Below are 20,589 nucleotides of genomic sequence, written 5' to 3' on the forward strand. Positions count from 1 at the left end.
TTTTAAATGCACAGATACAAAAGAGAAGCAGTTGACGTTAAAATTGCAATATTCATTCTTGTTTAATTGTAAATATATTTGAATGTTCAGCTGTTCATTTTAATGAATTATTTTGTCCTATTATTATCATTTGCCAGGCAAAGACTTCCATCAAAAAATGTCTATTACTACCGTTGTCCAGATCATCGGAAAAACTACGTTATGTCATTTGCCTTTTGCTTTGATCGGGATAATGAGGTGTATCAATTTGCATACTGCTACCCGTATACCTACACTCATCTGCAACATTACCTAGATAACCTGGAAAGAAGGAATATGGATTACTTCAAAAGGGATTTGCTTGGTCTAAGTGTGGTAAGCATGTTAAAAACATACAAAATATTTTCTGCATCAACATCAGAACCAAAAACTAGCATGGTAGATTTTTTAGATACTTACATAATGGCTCCCTTTTACTTCAGCTTTAAATGTTTCTTGCAATACAACAGTGGAGATAAATATAGATTGGTATGGCTGATTTGATATGATATTGTTAATCTTACATTGGGAATATTGGTTAAAAGAACAAACACTACTAGGTACATAAGAATACTAGCATGTTATGATATAAATAATGGTTTGTAAAACATTCTTTGGAGGGAAAAAAAGAATGCCTTCCGCAACTGTGATCTGTGAAAGAAAAAAAAGAGTTTCAATAGAAAGTGTGTGATGAATACATAGTGGCAGAGAAGGCAGTTACAGAGGAAGCATGTTCATTGGTAACTGCAATGTTCACAATGTGTGCAGAGTCACAATTTGTCTCATTTACCTAAGGAGCAGACTTTCTTTTGGCTCCAATTGTCAAAGCTGTGGTTACACACTTCTGCATTCTTCTGAATCTGGCCGCAGTGCCATGCCACAGGGAGTGAAAAAGACCATAATCCCTGCATTTTACTTCTTTAGATTATTTACAAAATGCCATGGGGGATAGAGCAAGCTGTTCAGCAGTGAACCTTCGCAAATACAACAGGAGTGTGCTTCATATAATATTAACAAGTGGGAGTTAATTTATCTTTTCCCAACTGTTGAAAACATCACAGTTTAAAGAACTTTGAGATTTTTACTAATAGCTTAAAATTCCACAAGTGTAGGATGCCATCAACAATAGTTAACAATTTGGACACGTGGACCAACTTTGCTAATTTTAAAGATTTTCATGCCATTTTAAAGTTGTGTGCAATTACAGTAGTTGGTTTCTCCAGATATTATTTGATTCCTACTATCACACTTTCCTATTGACCTTAACTTGTGCTTGTTACTGACACTTGAAAACATTTCACGGAAAGATTGGGGCCCATTCGGAACTGAAGGGCAATCACTGCATGGAGCCGGAGAATGTGGGCAAAGTATTAAATGAATACTTTTCATCTGTGGTCACTGAAAAATAGATTGTAGTTGGAGATGTTGTTGGGATGGAGAAATTCACGAGCAATGTAAACGTTAAAAAGAAGTTATTAGATCCCTTAGCAGGCATTGAGGTAGATAAATCACAGATTCTGATAAAATGCATCCCAGGCATGAGACAAGGGAGGAAATTGCTGGGGTTCACTTAAATCTTCACCGACCACAGGTAATGTACCAGATTATTAAAGACAAAGGATGTGGTATCTTTATTCATGAAGGGCAGTAGAATTAATTAAGTAATTACAGGCAGTTAGTCTTACATCAATGGTAGGGAAATTATGGGAAGATATTTGGGATAGAATTAATCTATATTTGGAAAGGCAGCACAGATTTGTTTGTGGGAGATCCAGCCTGATTCATTTGCAGTTGATGTGGTAAAACCTTTGACATGGTCCCACATGGAAGAAAGGTTGAAAATGTGTGGGACATTTGCAAGGGCATTGCTCAAGAATCAATATTTAGAAGGGCTATAAATCTTGTGTACACCACTGCGATCACTTAATCCAGATCCACATCAAAACACATCAACCTACTCAGAACATTGTTGGGTAGTCGGGTCAGTGCTGGAGGATTATTTTCTTCTGGATGTTTAATATGAAGGCTGTCTCCTTGTATGCTTCAGTCAAGGAGTCCACAATGACTTTGAACTCAGTCTAAATGTGTACATGTACGAGCAGTGCTCACATACCTCAATCTAATGTCAACGCTGTGGTAAAAGACAGCTTCTTCCAGCTTCGTACCATAGCTAAAATCAAACCATTCCTCCAATTTGACGACATTGAAAAAATCATTCACGCATTCATTTCCTCCCGCCTAGACTACTGCAACTCCCTATACACTGGGATCAGCCAATCATCCCTGTCCCGCCTGCAATTGGTCCAAAACGCTGCAGCGAGACCCCTGACGGGTACCCGTAAAAGGGACCACATCACCCCGATTCTGGCCTCTTTCCACTGGCTCCCAGTATGTTACAAAATCAACTTCAAGCTCCTCCTATTTACATACAAAGCCCTAAACGGGCTTGCCCCCCCCCCCCATATCAAAATTATTCTAACCCACCACTCTATCTCCAGGTCCCTCAGGTCAGCCGACTTGGGGCTACTCACTATCTCGCGGTCTAGGCTTAAGCTCAGGGGTGACCGCACTTTTGCGGTTGCTGCTCCTAGACTGTGGAACAGCATCCCTCTCCCCATCAGAACTGCCCCGTCCATCGACTCCTTTAAGTCCAGGCTCAAAACCTATTTCTACTCCCTAGCGTTTGAGGCCCTCTGAGGGGGTGCTGTGAACTGTTTATGTATGTGCTGTTATGTTTGTGTGCCATTGTATGTTCGTTTCAAAGTTCCTGAACTGATGTACAGCACTTTGGTCAATGTGGGTTGTTTTTAAATGTGCTATACAAATAAAATTGACTTGTCTTGACTTGACTAATGTCTAAGGTTGAGTTGCTCTTGCCTTTGGGAGAATAGGTAACAGGGAAAAATAGAGGATTGGGACTGATGAATCGGTATTGAGCTGAAATTACCATGTTCACGTTGTAAGGAAATAATGACAAGTTGCTTTGAGGGGTGGAGATAATGATCTTTTACTTTTTTTTCTTATGTCACAAAGTAAAAATATTATGAGATTTTTTTGCTCTTTTACCATTCACATCACTATTTGGTATTTCTTACATGGTATCAATTTCAATAGCATAATAATTTTATCGTCAACAAATTTTATGAATTGCTGAAGTTTTTCAAAAAGTTGATATTCTTCTCATGTTCTGCCTTTGGAGGCTTTTTAAACATCCTTTAGAACAAACCAGATGAAAGACTCTCTTGTATTAGAAAATCTGTAACTTTAACAATTTAACAAGACAGTAAACTTAGAACGAGAAAGAATTAAGATTAGATACCCTGGTAAGTTTCAACCAGTATAACCATCCAAAGAAATTAGAGCTTAACTAGAGTTCAAAACAAATTATTTCGGCAGTTTATTTTTATTTATTTCAGATGAATAGACAACACGTAATTTATTTTAAAAGATATATATTTTTTAATTACCTTATTACCTATAGTTGAGAGTTGCAAAATATTATAAATTTAAGTAAGAATATCAATTAAAAATAAATTGAAGTTTGGAGGAGAGAATGAATTTAATTCATTTTTATAGGCATCCTTAAGTAAAATAAGCACTGCAGTATCAATGAAAGAGAATGGACCTTTGAGAACTGTGCATACCACATGGTATGACTTTGGATGCATTTTGTTAGCTGGGTGTTGACCACCTTCCATTTTGTTGGTGTTTCCATTCTTGTTATTTGTGTACTGCACACTGACACAGAGTGAATAACACAGCATAATTTCCCTTAAGGGAAGGTGTCTTGAATGCTAAACAAATCCAAAGGGAGGTGTGCTGTAGCAATGGCAAACAGTTGATGTTGTGGATATGTCAGGAAGCATTAGCAAAGTAAGCTGTTTCAACTATTTGTTTGGTATTTGGAAAAAGTGCAAATGTTCCTGCGAGCAACTTCAAAGTCAAGCGAGAGGATATAGTAAGGAATGTGTCCATGTGCACTAAGATGGTGGTGATATTAATACACACAAAAGTACCAAAGATATATGAGATATTGATGAGTTTACCAATGCCACAAAATGTAAACTAGCACACAGTAAAGATCTTAAAGGGACATTTTAACTCGATGTCTTTAGAGATTTTCATTTTTCGTGTATGTGCAATTAGGGGTTAGAGAGATGGTTGGTATCTACTAAAGTTATGTTTTCACTGAGTTATGATGTGGCTGAATCAAACTCAGAATGAGCATTATGCCTTGTTTGTGATGTGAAGGATATTGAAGGATTCAGTATACCCCAAGCCGTTACCCTATCTCCGGAAATATTAATGCCCTCTCTATGCAGAGTGCCAAGTCCTCTAAAAGAAGCTGAAACAGTTATGGCTGTAGTGCAACTATTGGAAATAAACGAGAAAATCAAAGAATGTTTTTAATTAGGAAATGTTACTGTTGAGTTTGTGCCATTTTATAATATACTGAAAACAATGTTTAATTGTAGCTACTGTAGTTGTTAACAAGTATTAGTCTGTGTTACCCTTGGTGTTTTGTATGTTATACCAAGTAATTAATGTCTATGTATAGGTAAAGGAACAATTATAGGAAGGGGTATGAAATTAATAATTGAAACATCTTATTTGTACAAATGATTTATGGGATTGTGGAATACTTGGAAGTGTTATGTTTTACTTGTTGCTTTAAGATTATTACTGCGAACAAGGAAATTTATGTTTAGTTAATTTAAAAAAACTGTATGTATGCCCTAAATGGTTTGATAATTATATAATTTTGCATGAATAGTGAACTGCTGATATAATTATTTGCACAGTTGGTGCTTTGTAGGATTTTTTAACTTTGAATAGAAGCAATAAAGTACAAATGAATGTGAGTAATGTGTGTACCTGATATTATGACTTTTGATATGTTGTTGTATGACCCACCAAAGTTAGTTGATTGTTGACTGGCTGGAGGCACTTCCCTTATTTCTGTCTTTGCGATCAGCAACGTTTATGAGCCTACAGACATAACACGTATATTATTTGTATCTAAAATATGCAGTGAATGGTCAGTTTAAGAAAAAAATCCATAATTCTCTTATGTTTTAGAAATGCCACTGGATATTTCATTTTTGCTATAGTGAAGATGCAGCATGTGCCGCAGTTGCTCTGTTTGTTATTTAATGATAAACTGATGGCATTGCAAGTTTTTTGTGTAAAATTAGCCTTACAAGCATATTTTGTGCATGAAAGATTAGCCTAGATATTGTTTTGTGTCTTTGTTACTTTGAATATAAAAACAGTGGCAATCAAGAACTAATGAAAAGGGCGGCACGGTAGCGCAGCGGTAGAGTTGCTGCTTTACAGCGAATGCAGCGCCGGAGACTCAGGTTCGATCCTGACTACGGGTGCTGCACTGTAAGGAGTTTGTACGTTCTCCCCGTGACCTGCGTGGGTTTACTCCGAGATCTTCGGTTTCCTCCCACACTCCAAAGACGTACAGGTATGTAGGTTAATTGGCTGGGTAAATGTAAAAATTGTCCCTAGTGGGTGTAGGATAATGTTAATGTACGGGGATCACTGGGCGGCACGGACTTGGAGGGCCGAAAAGGCCTGTTTCCGGCTGTATGTATATGATATGATATATGATATGACAACCTGTCGCACAAAATTGACCGTTTTACACATTACAATATGACAGATGTTCTGGATCATTGGTATGCTAAAAAGCTGTTTAGTATACCTATAGTAAATGGAGATTGACCAATGGGACACGAGGTTGAGACTTGGAGGTGGGTTTAATAGTTGGCCTGGTAATGATGATTTGTAGCAAAATGTGATCTTTAATGTGAAATCAATAAAAATAGTCTAACTTAGCTTTCGGTAAAGTGGATGGTCGGTCTTGATCCTCTATCAGATAGGCGCCTGAAATAGGTTTTTCACAGGCATTGTCCGAACAAATGTTTCAGATGACAACAGAACTGTAGGAGACATTTGTATTTCTGCTGACTGTTTTAGTATATTATATTATTTTGGCTAGATATCTTCTGTATTATTTTGGATACTTGGGGGCTGTCATTAGATGAATACATCTGTGGACAGAGAAACAGAGTTCACGTTTCAGGTCGAAGATCCTTTTTGCTGGGAAATATTAACTATTTCTCTTTAAGTGGATGCTGAGTGGCTGATCTGCAGAGAGTTTCCAGTTTTTATCACAAAATTTCCTACATCTGCATTTTTTGATTTTTCATTTTATCTTGGAAGATCTCTGTCAGGGGATTTACATTCTATCTATGTAGCTACCAGCAAAACCAATCACATTGTGTTACAAAATCAATGCAATACACTTTGAGGCACATACTATTTATAGAGGAAACATTTTAATGTCTGATATGCAAATACAGCAAATAAAATGGTAATTTTAAACTCAATATTGATCTGCTTGTGGCATTGTAAGGACATCCAGCAGAGAAATATGATATATGTTAATGATTTAAGGAGAAGGCCTGGAATTAATTGTTTCTGTCTGCCTTCATCTGTAACATAAACTGTCAAAATGCTGAAGCTCGAGGGAATTGCCTGTTACATTTGAGAGTGCCCCTTTAAAGTTCCAACTAGGACTGTAAAGTTTGCATGGTGATAGTCTGACAATTTTATCGACAAATCTCACGTCAGCCAGTTCTGTCTATGCAATTGTGGTTTGAATTTAAAAATAAATGTCAAACAGAATGGTGTTAGCATATTCAATGCACACAGGCGTTTTCCTTGGCATAATTCTTGACAGTATTTTATTCAAGAATCATATTGGAAACATGAGAAGTAAAATAATTTCCTGAAGTAAAATCATCGGGAATCTTACATATAGGAATTGGGACTCCCATCTAGCCAGGAATATGACCTTCATGTTGACTCCTCAGTACTTCATTGCCAGTTATATTTGTCTGGTATGGGATGACATTTCATATGCGAAAAAACAAATGTTTTGATGCCGGAGGATAGCTGCAGAAACAGCACGGGCTTCCTTGAGTCAATGAGCTTCAACTGTTTGAACATCCACTGGAATAGAACAAACAGAACTGTAACCAACCAAGGAGAAAGAAAGTGGGAAGTAGAGGTTTCCAGGTACCCTATCAATAATTATGCTGTTCAAGAAAAATGCTGAGGTTATGCAAGAACTTTCTCATTGCAATCCAATGCCCTATTTTAACCATCTTTTAAAAGCTGTTGGAGGCACAACATACTTAACAAAAGGGTTGATGTGGTTGTTAGCATGCCTGAGCAACTTTGTGTAGCAACAGGGGTGAATTAGACCATCTAGAATGCCAAGCCTGTCTCTAAATCCATGCTGATCAGGAACCAATTAGGTGAATTGCAACTATGCACAATGCTTGAAATTTGCGATTGTTGCGAGAGACAAATGATAGAAACGCCTTTTGATGTGGCCTGTACTGGAGGAAATGCCATGTTGTGCTTGGTATTTTGCATTATGCTTGTCAATAAATGAAATATGATTTTAGAGGATGGACAGGAGAAGAAATTATTATTGACTTTGAATACCAATTTGAGCAGTGGGAAATTGGGCAAGAATCTTAAAATAGGCATTAACATAATGAACATTCTAAAATGCAATATTTCATCTATTCAAGCATTGTAACCAACAATGGATGTACAAGGATAAATCCATCTTCCTACATGCTTGTCATGACTGCAGGGGTATGAATGCCTAGACTTCTATTGAGGCAAAAATGGAAACATAGTTTGTGGCATTCAAATGAAATCTTTCTGATTAATTCTCAGTATGTCAAAGTATATCTTTGTGACAACATAATTGCTTCTTTCTGGAGATTTAAAATATGATACCAAAAGAATAACACTGTAGAAGATCATTTGTGAAAATTTAATGACTACCAAGTCCATGAACCTCAAAATCAGTGGAGCTTGAAATACAGTTTCAAAAACTAATTTAGGATAAATAGATGAGAAATACATTTACAAGTGATAAACCTCCACCAGTCCAATTTATAGGCTGGAGTTTATCCTGATTAACCCTTTTGATTACCCTACCATTATTAATAATTGATGATATTGTTTTTGGTGATCTCTTTGTTGTTACATTTTTTTAAAGTGGATTGACCTGCAATAATTCAGATCGAGTAGGAGTCTGCTCAAAAATTAAACCAGCATGCCTGCATTTATCAATAAATTTAGACCAAATAACTTAATAAAACACCATGTTAAATGACAATTTTCATAAAGATGTCATTGCTGTTAGAAATTTGAACATTATTCATGTTTAAATTGTATGGGAGGGGGAAATACAGCTGACTTCTTAATATCATTCTTATCACAGTAATTCTTGCTATGATCTCCACCGAAAATTTATTTTAATATTACCTCAGGGTAAAATGATCAATTCACCAATCTATCAATTTTATTTAATATTAATGGTGATGGGGCCAGGTTTTTCAGTACTGCTATCAAAGAAAAGTTGTATGGCACTGGAAGAAATTACTTGGATACGTTTTGCAGTTCTCATAAAGACAATTAAAGCCCATAAAACTAAACGGTATCTTCGATTAAAACCATTGTCTGGAAATTGATTTGTGCTATAGTCAGTGATATTAGTATGGTCACTCCACAATGTGCCAAAGACTGTTTTAGTCATGGGCGCCATACAGCAAAACTAATCACCATCGCGAGTAATCCTTCATATGTTGCAGAACCCCGAAAGGAAATGTAGTATCTGGGTCCAAGGCTGCATATCAGGAGGACATAAAGTGCCAGAGTAACTCAATAGCTCAATAGGTCAGGTAGCATCTGGAGAACATGGATAGGCCACGTTTTGGGTCGGGACCTTTTTTTTCTGACTGGCTCTGACGATCCATGTTCTCCAGAGATGCTGCCTGACCTGCTGAGTGCATCTGCAGTTCTTTGTGTCTGTATATGAGGAGGTCTGGGATGTGTAAAAATAAGCAGTTGAGGACCTAATCTGTTTCTGGGGAAGTTGGGCATTTGAGTGTCCTGAAATTGGTGCCTTGTGGTAGCAAGGAAGCATGGATGTTTGAGGCATGATTGGGACACCATGAGTGGTAGGGATACCATAAATCATAGTAGGAACATTTTTGGGAATCAGGTGTGGCTTGTTGAATGGAACCCACTGAGTTCAATATTGGTGTTTTGCCTGGGAGTGAAGCTTATCCTTATCCTTCAGTCAATTTGGAAGATTTTGCAGAGGCAGCATTGATGGGATCTTTCCAATGTCTTAAGGTGCCTGCTAAAGGTATAGATAGTCAAGATCTCAGACGCATTTAAGTGAGTTAATGAGTTAATTTCATAAGGGGATATTTTCCCAAGCATAAGTGTTTTAAAAGAGGAAACAAATACAGGAAACTACTCTGTTAAGAAGCTTGTCAGTAAAGGTTTTAGATACATGCTGCTCCTTCACACCATAGAAATAGTTTGTACACTTATATACTAATACTAATAATAAGCACATGAAGATTAAAAAATATGAGCAATTCAAAGTAAATTAGTAAAAGAAAAACATGCCTAGCCCTTGGGCATTTATAGGTATAAAGACAATGGACGTTCACTCTCGTAAAGTTGCTTAATGAAATTCTGGCACTGAAATGAGATTTATCAACAGAAAGCCTCCCTTGGATGATTGAGGATGAACACGAGTTGCATTTTGTCTCAGTTGCTGCCATTTTTCTGTGTCCCACGGATAAAATTCATTGCCCAGGGTTTAAAGACAATTAAAACTGGATTGGAATTACTTGAACAACATTTGAAATGTAATACTTTTTATTAAAAATATGAAAGTGCCTGTCATTTATATTATGCATGGATTAATCTCAATACTAATTATCATACATTTCTATTCAAGCATAATGAGGTATTAATGAAAATATTCTTGCCCAGTATTTTTGCTCAATATTCTAGAAAAATATGTAAACTGATAATTTTTTCATTCTTATCGGTAATTTAAAAACAACATTTTGGTAGATTCTTAAGAATTTCAATCCAAATTGGAAGAATTTAGAATAGCTTCTGAAGAATTGTACCAGGCTATAGCTTCCAATAGATATGAGAGACTGCAGATGATGGTATTGTGAGTACAGAACAAATAAACTGCTAGAGAACTACATGGATCCGGTAGTATCTGTGGAGGGAAATGGACAGATGATGCTTCAGACTGAGGAGGGTCCTGACCCAAATTGTTGGCTGTTCATTTCCCTCCACAGATGCTGCCTGACCTGCTGAATCCCAGCAGTTTTTTTTCTGTAGCTTCTGAGAGCATCGCAAACTAAACCTTGAATAATTGAGCAATGACATGACATGGAAACAACCTTCATCTCAGAGTGCCACTGAGAGAAATCTTGCAAATTTTTAAATGTGATTTGTTCTAGCTATTGATACTGAAGAGATTTATTGCTCAATCTCTCAACGAATTAATTTGCATTGAGTCAGTTACATTCATGACTTTTCGTGCTTTAATTAACAAATTGAACTTGTTCAAACTGAACACGAATTAGAGCATAAATAATAAGATCAGAATAACTGTAATAATAATCCTAACCATAGTAATAACCTTGTTGATGCTACGGTTATTGGTCATTAATGTTTGTTTGTATACTGAAAATTAGAGAAAGCAGTGTGAGTTAAATGTGTGATGAATTGTGTGTTCTGACAAAGAAAATACTGGAAAAAAAGCTGGTGAAGGGCAAGTTTGTGTGGGAGGTGATGATTGAACCAAGCAGTTGCGGAGGGAGTGGTCTCTGCTGAAAGTGGAAAGGGGTGGTGATGGGAAGATGAAACTGGTGGTGAGATCGCATTGAAGATGGCGGAAACATCAGAGGATGATGTGTTGAATGCAGTGCTAAAGGTGAGGATTAGGGAACTCTATTCTTGTTGCACCTGGGGAGAGGGGAATGAGAGCAGAATATTCTGAATATTCAGTTACTGGGAACTCACCTCAAACATGACAGAATTACTTTGCACAGTGGCGCAGCAGAAGAGTTGCTGCTTTACAGTGCCAGAGACCAGAGTTTGATCCTGAATTACTGGAGCTGCCTCTACGGTGTTTTTACATTCTTCTAATGACCTGATGGGTTTCCTCCCATATGCAAAAGTCTTGCAGGTTTGAAGGTTCTTGGCTTCTGTAAATTGTCCTTCGTGAGTAGGATAGAACTAGTGTACAGGTCGTCGGTGCAGACTCGGTGGGCCGAAGAGGCTGTTTCCACACTGTATCTCTAAAACGATAAAACAAAAAAAACTATGCAGGAATGTATGGTATTCTAAGGTTTTACATATGTAAAACTGTTATTTATGCCAGTAATAATCAGTTGCTCTGATCTCTTTGACTCAGCCAATGTGCTTTCATACACTGATCAGCCAAAACATTATGACCACTGACAGGTAAAATGAATAACATTGATTATCTTGTTACAATGGCCCCCGTCAAGGGGTGGGATATATTAAGCAGCAAGTGAACTGTCAGTTCTTGAAGTTGATGTGTTGGAGGCAGGAAAATTGGGCAGGATTAAGACTGGAGCGACTTTGACAAGGGGCAAATTGTTATGGCCAGATGACTGGGTTAGAGCATCTCTGAAATGGCAAGGCTTGTGGGATGCTCCCGGACAGCAGTGGTGAGTACATACCAACATGGTCCGAGGAGGCAACAGGGTGTTGGGCACCCAAGCCTTACCGATGCGCGAGGCCAACGAAGGCTATCCCGTCTGGTCCGAACCGACGGAAGGTCTACTGTGGCACGTCATAGAAAATTTTAATGGTAGTCTTGGGAGGAATGTGTCACAATACACTGTGCATTGCACCCTGCCGCGTATGGGGCTGCACACGGAGGACCAACAGCATATTAGGCAGATGGTCATAATGTTTTGGCTGATCAGTGTATAGTTTCTATAAAATTAGGATGAAAATTTGCAGAACTTTTATTTGTGACTCACAGTAGTGCTAATTTATTTTCATGAGAGTGTGCAGTGTCACTATTTTGCATCAGTGTCATGATGACTAAAGTACCAAATAAAATAAAAGGTTCCTTTTTCAATTCGTAGTCAGTAACAATTTATCTAGTTTCAGCTTGAATTATAGTTTAAACAATGTATTAGATTAAAAAGAACAAAAATGGTCAAAATATAAACTTCTGATATGCAGCTCGTCATTGCTTAAAAATGTATGAATCTGGATGTTTCCTTTGAATAGAATATTATGTTTGAAAATGGGAGAATGATCTTTGCCCAGAATGCGGAAGTGCTGCTGTTTCTCAATAAAATCAGATCCATCTTTACAGAATAATGAAATACTCAGAAGAAAAATAATAATTCATAAATGAGGTGCAATAGGAAATATTTAAGATGTGCAACTTCACCTTATTAAAAGACAAACTGCTGGAGGAACTCAGTCAGTCAGGCAGCATCTATGGAGGGAAATGGACAGATGCTGCCTGATCCGCCAAGTTCCTCCAGCAGTGTGTTTTTTTGTGCAAGATTCCAGCATTTGCAGTTTCTTGTGTTTCTATCTTCACTTTATTTAGCGATATTGTCAGTATGTAATTTATCTTGAATAAGTTTATCATAACAATGAGATGAACCATTATAAGACATTAGTCAATGTCTGTGAGGTGACAGAGGCAATCAAGCAGACAATGGTTTTTACAGCTGTTTGCTTATAAATGCTCTGCTATGTTAAAAATCTGTCAAGTTTAAGTTCTAAAAATACACCAAGTTTAGCTATTACTGTAATTGAAAATTTAAAGAAGCTGCTGATGCAGGATGTCTGAAATTAAAACAGAAAATGCTGAAGATAATTACCGGATCTGGTAGCATCTGTGAAGAAATTCACAGAGTTAGTGCTTTTGGGTCACTAACCTCTCACCAGACTGTGGGTATAACTGGAAGCGTCAACTTTTACTGCCTGTAGGAATTTGGTGGGGAGGTAACTTATTGAACCATTGATGAGTTTCTCATAAAACCAATCCCAAAATGCTCACAAGTCAGGAATTCCAATAGCCAGAAAGTTCTAATGAAGGCCATGCAAGATCATTGATTATCATCTTACAATGCTTTCCATTCTCTAGACTTCATGATCAAAAAATGAGTGCACGCAGATATATCTTCCCTCACATGCTGATTTGGATTTGTTACTCACCAAAGGGCATATCTTTGTGCCAACAAGGTCTTGAATTAATACTTATCTGTATTCCTCAAGGAGAAAGAGATTATAGTTGGAGATTGCAGTTTGGATTGTATATTTCCAGTGCACATTGAGTTTGAAAAGGAGGAAGGATTTGATTTTTTAGCAGGATAAAGGTGGATAAATTCCCAGGGCCTAATGAGATCCATCCCAGGCTTGTGTGGGAGGCAAGGGAGAAAGTTGCTAGGCCGCTAGCGATGAACAATTGATACAATTGTATAAAGCAACTAACACATGGCAGCTGACCTCCTTTGCGAACTGCTGGTCTATGATCTTACAAGCATCCTCGTGACCTTAGTCAATAATGGATGAAGAATTATCAAGTGATGGCACCAGATGATAGAGCTGGTGTTGAGATTAAAAATTTAATTTGGCATCAACTAATATGACATTCTCATGCTAATCCAGAACTCCATAATCAGAGAGTACATTATTTACCCATGTCACAGACTGCTTAACGTAGTAGTCACAATAATATCTTCTCATTACATCAAAAGGTAAAAGAAGCCTGTGATTTGCGGCTGGATTTCTGCAATGCTAATTATGGTGCAGTAAATTGATTCAATCTCCATGCTTTAAAGAACAGATATCTATCCCTTAAAGATGAACTCTGCATGGACTTGCTTTTCAATAATAGGGATTGTAACACTGTAGGCAGTGTTGGGAGGATATGTTCAGACCTCAAGTTGGGTCGGCACAGTAGAATCTGGATCTTGCACACCAACAGATATTTGAAGGATCTTGCATTTTAAAACAATTGGCAACAGGGGAATCCTGTAAGATCTGAATGTGAGTCCGATTCAGCGAAACGGTCGCATAGTCTATACTTGATGCAATCAATGTGAAGGAGGCCTCATCAAATGCAGTAGATGAGGTCAGAAGAGGTGCGTGTAAACCACTGTCTCATCTGGAGGGGCTGCTGGGGTCCCTGGAAGGATGTGGGCGTTTAGGTGTAGGCACAGGTGTTACATCTCCTGCATTTGCAGGGGATATAAGCTGGGGAGGGGCCGGTTTGGGTGGGAAGAGAGGGTGGGATGAGTGAGCCAAGCATTTGTGGAGGGAATGGTCTCTGCAAAAAGTGGAAAGGGATAGTGATGGGAAGATGCGACTGGCATGGGATCACATTGAAGTTGGCGGAAATATCAGAGGATGAAGTGCTGAATGCAGGGCTTGTGGGATGAAATGTGAGGATCGGGGGAACTCTTCTTGTTCCATCTGTAGAGAGGGGAATGAGAGCAGAACTGAAGGACATAAAGGAGACATGGGTGAGGGATCAATCCATATTAGTAGGGGGTAAACTATATTTTCTGGAGAAAGAAGACTTCTCGGATTTCCTAGAGTCGAAAGCCTCATCGTCGGAGCAGATGCAGAGGAAACGGAGAAATTGAGAGTAGGAGGTTGCAACCGTGCAAGGGGTAGGGTGGGGGAAGGTGTAGTTGATAACTGTGGGAGTCAGTGGGTTTGTTCATGGACGTCTGCTGATAATCTGTCCACTTTGCTGGAGACAGATGGATGAGGAAAGGTCAGAGGTAGTCCAAATTAATTTGAGGACAGGGTGGAAGTTCGTGGTGAAGTTGATGAAATTGATGAGCACTGCATGGCTGGAAGAGACATTGATGCAGTTGTTGATGTACCTAAGAAAGAGTTGGGGGATTGTGCCAGTGTACATTTCGAACAAGGACAGTTCGACGTAACTAACAAAACGCAGGCATAGCTTGTGCCCATGCGAGTGCCCATGGCTGTTTCATAGCCCTTAGGTGTCACTCCAACAGGTGATGCCAAGCAAGTTCCATGGATCCAGGGCACATAATATATTGTTGCCAGCTGTTATTTCATTCACCAGAATCTCTATCTCGTAAAATCATAGAGTCAAACAGCTAAGAAACAGAACCTTTGGCCTATCAAATCCTTGCTGACCACCAATTCTTCACGCATCCCATCTTGTAGTTCCCCTAGATTCTACCCCTTACCTACAAAGGAGAATTAATTTACAGTGGCTAATTAACCAACCAATCTTTGAGATGTAACAGGAAAGCAGAGTGTGTGGGAGAAACTAACGTGAACACAGGGAGAATGTATAAACTCCACATAGACAGCAGTGGGGGTCAGGATTGAACCGGATAGCAGGAACTGCGAGGTCTAATCCCATGACTTGTTCTATAGTTCACCTGTACTACAGTTACCTGAACATCGTTGCCACATTAACTCTGAATAACAATGAATAAATTATATTACATTGTTAATATTAAAGTTAAAACAGGTCAATAACAATTGATTTACAGATAAGAACCTTTTATATTAGAATTAAATAATATATTAACCAATTCTTAAATGATGATAAATAATACAGAAATTGAAATTGTACAGAGTAGTTTACTTTTCAATGGGTAGAATAAACAAGTCTGATTAATTCTGAATTTAAAGCATCCGCCTTCTGTGTAATCATCACTCAGCCAATGTCACTGCTCATTACAGAAGATTTTCATTCCACCAATTGATTAAAGATGTTTTACTCATTTATATTTTCTTCCCCACAGAACAGGCTTCTTGCACTAAAAATTATTTGATTTTTTCCCTTGCCTCTACATAAAAATCATAATCAAGGTGGGAACTGTAATTTAGAAAAAAGCAACATTGAGATTGAAAAGAGTTATGGAGCAGCTTGACTTAATACAAACTTGGCTATCTGATGGATGGTCTTTGACAGAATGATGGAAGAATGCCCTGTGGCCTACTTATATGCCCTTATAATTGGCCTTTATGAATATTTAATGAAATCAAGGTAAAATTCAATCAGGGTTTTCAACTGTTGAATCTTTGAAAAAAGACAGCATTATTACATTTACTTGTCTTGTACACAACAATGCTGAGGCAAAAATTCTGCAAGTTTATCCGGTGTATGGGTCAGGTTTCCCATCTCAGGACACAATTTCCTCCAAGGGAATTAATGTTACTCCAGAAGAAAAAAGTGCATTTTCTATTTACGTGGTTCAGTGACATTTTATTAAATGAATAGCATGATTTCTTAATGACTAACAGGTTGAAAGCCATTTGAATCTAAAGGGGGTATAATTAATTCAGGCCTATAGCCCTAAATGGGCCAATGGAGAATTAGCAGCCTGTTGTATATTGCACCCAATTTAATTTTCTGTTGACTTATTTCAGTATCATTTCTGATTTCCAAGCTTTGCCACCTTGATCCTGAAATATATTTAAATTACTTTATTTTTACAATTATGTTGTTTGAGTACATTTTTGAAGTTGTACAATATTAATCTTGAGTCAATTTGCATGACCTTTATTAAAATTATTATGTAGAAAGTCCTGGAGCAAATAAATTTCACATTCGAGTTGTAAACTACATTCATATTGTTGATTTCAAAGTGTAAATGATACCACTTCATATTCTTAGGTCTTATGTTTAATTAAGTGTTAGCTATATAACGTGATGATAATTTGCCTTGGTCATTAATTAACAATAAATAAATCACATTGATTATATTAAATTATTGGGCATGGCATTTGTGGGGTCATTTGAAATGGTTACGTAAGAGGTGGTGCTAACCTGTGAAAATTATTAATGGATCCAGGCTTGGTTAGAGGTTGCAACCTGAGGCCTGGGAAATATTGCTCCGGTGATTTAAAAAATTGAAATATTTTCTTTTAATTGGTCATTGACTGGTGGCCCTATTGCTGGATAATGTTGTCTTAACATGCATTTTTCACTCTTTCATTCCCTCTCATCAAGAAAAGACATGCACAACCTATCCATAGCAGTCTGTACCAGAAAGCTAGACACCAGCTAACTCTGAAATAGGTAAGATTGAAAGCACAGATCACAGAGCATAGGAGACTGAGAAGTTATTTTATAGAAGTGTATAAACACATGAGCGGAAAAGATAGGGTGAATGCACAGAATCCTTTTCCCAGTGTTGGACAATCAAGAACTAGATAGCATAAGTTTAAGGTGAGAGGGGGAAAATGTAATAGGAACCTGAGGGGCATTTTTTTCACACAGAGTGATTTATGTATGGAATGAACAGCCAGACGAAGTGGTTGAAGTATAATAATAACCGCAGTGGACATTTAGACACAAATATCACAATAAACAGAAAGTTTGAAATTATACCCTGATGTGCCAGTTTCCATAGAACATAGAGTGCAAAAGGTGCTTCGGCCCACAATGTCTGCGTTGAACATGATGTCAAAACCAACTCTTACCTGTCTGCAGGTAATCCATTCCCAGCGTATCCATGTGCCAATGTAAAAGTATTTTTAAATGCCACTGTCCTATCTGCCTCCAGGCATTCAGCACCTTCTGTGTAAAAAAAAAAAATCGCCGCTCGCATTTCCTTTAAATTTTGTGCCTCTTACCTTAAAACTGCCCTCTAGTATTTGACATTTCCATCTTGGGAAAATGGTTCTGACTGTCTACCCTATGTTTGCCTCTCATAATTTTTTATTTTTCTATCATGTCTCCCTGCATCTTCCAGCATTTTAGAGAAAACAATCTAAGTCTGTCCAGCCTCTTCTTGTGGCTAATATCAGGCATCATTCTGGTACACATCTTCTGCACCCTTTCCAAAGCCTCCACATCCTTCATGTAAGGGGGCGACTAGAACTATACACAAAATTCCAAATGCGGCCTCACCAAATTCCAAAAAGCTGAATCATGACTCTTATACTAAATGCCCTGACCAATGAAGACAAGCATACCAAATGACTACTTTACCACTCTATCTACTTGTGTTCCTGCTTTTAGGGAGTTATGAATTTGGACCTCAAGATCCCTCTGTACATCAATGCTGCTGAGGGTTTTGCCATTAATTGTATATTTTCCCCTTACATTCGACCTCCCAATCTGTCTACATATCTGTTCGTCTGTCTTCTGTTTGCTATTGCTCTACCCTTATCACTTCAGCAGATGAACCCTCCAATATGTTCTCTCTGAATGCCACCGTGACAGTCCTAATTAGTAGCGCAACTCCGCCACCTCTTTTCTCTCCTTTATCACAGCTGAAACGTCGAAACCCCAAAACATTGAGCTGCCAGTCATGTCTCTTTTGCAACCACATTTTCGCAATGGCCACAACATCATAGTCCCAGGCACTGATCCAGGCCCTGATCCAGGCTTTTGGTTCATCCGCTTTCTCTACAATACTCCTTACAATTAAATAAACACACTTATACCCATCAGCTTCATCCTATTCCTTCACTTCCCTGCCTGACTTCCTTTGAGATTTATTAGTCCTATCCCCTACTTTCCCATCACTCCTTTCAATTTCTGACGTACTATGGCCCACACCCACTGTCTCTCTAGTTTAAATCCTCCTGAGTAGTACCAGCGAACCTCCCTGCAAGGATATTAGTCCCCCTCCAGTTCAGATCCAACCCACTCCTCTTGCACAGGTTACCTCTGCCTTCAAAGAGATCCCAATGGTCTAGAAATTGGAATCCCAGTGCTCTGCACCAACTCCTGAAGCATGCATTGATCTGTCCTATCTTCCTAATCCTAATACTAACCTCCATATATTCACTCCACAGGGCTTCATCCCTTTTCCTACTTATGACCTTGGTGTCCTTGTACACCGGTCACTGAAAGTAAGTGTGCAGGGACAGCAGGCAGAGAAGAAAGCTAATGGCATGTTGGCCTTCATAACGAGAGGAATTGAGTATCGGAGCAAGGAGGTCCCTCTGCCGTTGTATAGGGCCCTGGTGAGACCACATCTGGAGTATTGTGTGCAGTTTTAGTCTCCTAATTTGAGGAAGGACGTCCTTGCTATTGAGGCAGTGCAGCGTAGGTTCACGAGGTTATTCCCTGGGATGGAGGGATTGTCATATGAGGAAAGATTGGAAAGACTGGGCTTGTATTCACTAGAGTTTAGAGGGATGAGAGGGAATCTTATAGAGATGTATAACATTATAAAAGGACTGGACAAGCTAGATGCAGGAAAAATGTTCCCAATGTTGGGGGAGTCCAGAACCAGGGGCCACAGTCCAAGAATATAGGGGAGGCCATTTAAAACTGAGGTGAGAACGTTTTTCACCCGAGAGTTGTGAATTTGTGGAATTCTCTGCCACAGAAGGCAGTGGAGGCCAGTTCACTGGATGAATTTAAAAGAGAGTTAGATAGAGCTAATGGGGTAGTGGAATCAAGGGATATGGGGAGAAGACAGGCACAGGTTACTAAGTGTGGATGATCACAATGAATGGCGGTGCTGGCTCGAAGGGCCAAATGGCCTCCTCCTGCACCTATTTTCTATGTTTCTTGGTTTCTATGCCAACATATACAATGACTTTCGGCTGCTCGCTGTTCCCCCTTGAGAATGTTCTGCAGCCGCTTGGAGGCGTCCTGGCCCTGGCACCAACGAGGCAACACATCATTTTGGATTCTTGTTTGCTGCCACAGAATCTCCTGTCTCCTTCTCCTTTCACTATTGCTCTATCTGACCCCATCCCCTTCCCTGCTGTGCCTCAGGGCTAGCCCCAACACCACAGACTGGGCCACTGCTGCTGCTCTCCCCTGATTGGTCATCCTCCCAACAGTATCCAAAGCAGCTTAGCTGTTGACGGGGTGGTAAGAGGAGAAAAAACGATCCTATTTTGCAAGTTGCCCCTGAAACCACAAAGGTGTTTGAAGTACATCTGATCCCTTGAAGGATAGAGCATCTTTTTTGCTTCTTGTCTGCCCAAGACAAGTAATAGATATGTCATAATGTGGCATAATGCATTTTTATGACCACTTTCTCAAATTCCACTGCCCCGAGTATTGATTATTAATTTATGGAAGTCACATTTACCGATATATAGTGTAAAGCTTTTGTTTGTGTGTTATCCCATCAAATCAAATCATGCAGTACACAACTACAATGGAGCCGTGCACAACTACAATATAAGTGCAAAGAGAAAAATACCAGAGTGTAGGGTTAACATTTTGGAACAGTGACCTATCATGGTAGGATATCTTTAACTTGGGGTGTTAATTATATTTCTCTATCTGTGGGTGCTGCTTAGTCTGCTGAGTTGTTTCCAACATTTTCTGATTTTGTTTCTGATTTCCAGCACCAGCAATCTTTTTATTTGGTTTGATTTATGTCCTTTGATTTAATTCATTTTGTCCTTTATATTGCTTCCTAATCTGCTCATCTTTCCCAGCATTGTGCTTAATTTCAGATTCCCAGTAATAGTATTCTGCATCTTGTGGTTTCATTTTTCCTTTCCTTCCTCTGGTCACATTGTTTCAGACATATTTCAGCCATGACCAAGTTCACCACCATTTTGAAGCAAACACTTATCTGTGTCATCCACTCGCTCTCAGTTCCCACCCTACCATAGACATTTCCTTTGCTTTCCCTACCCCTCCAAGTTCTAATGAAAGATCACCAGTCT

General features: G+C 38.7%; 1 protein-coding gene across 1 annotated transcript in view; it reads left to right on the top strand.

Moving 5' to 3' along the window:
- The window catches only part of agbl4 (AGBL carboxypeptidase 4), a 318,402-nt gene that overhangs the window by 104,318 nt on the left and 193,495 nt on the right, over positions 1 to 20,589 (top strand). Inside the window, exon 5 of the mRNA XM_078408101.1 lies at positions 138 to 354. Within this exon, the coding sequence (XP_078264227.1) occupies positions 138 to 354 (217 nt within the window). The remainder of the gene's footprint in view (positions 1 to 137; positions 355 to 20,589) is intronic.

Source organism: Rhinoraja longicauda, chromosome 11 (genome assembly GCF_053455715.1).
Source record: "Rhinoraja longicauda isolate Sanriku21f chromosome 11, sRhiLon1.1, whole genome shotgun sequence".
NCBI lineage: Eukaryota > Metazoa > Chordata > Chondrichthyes > Rajiformes > Arhynchobatidae > Rhinoraja > Rhinoraja longicauda.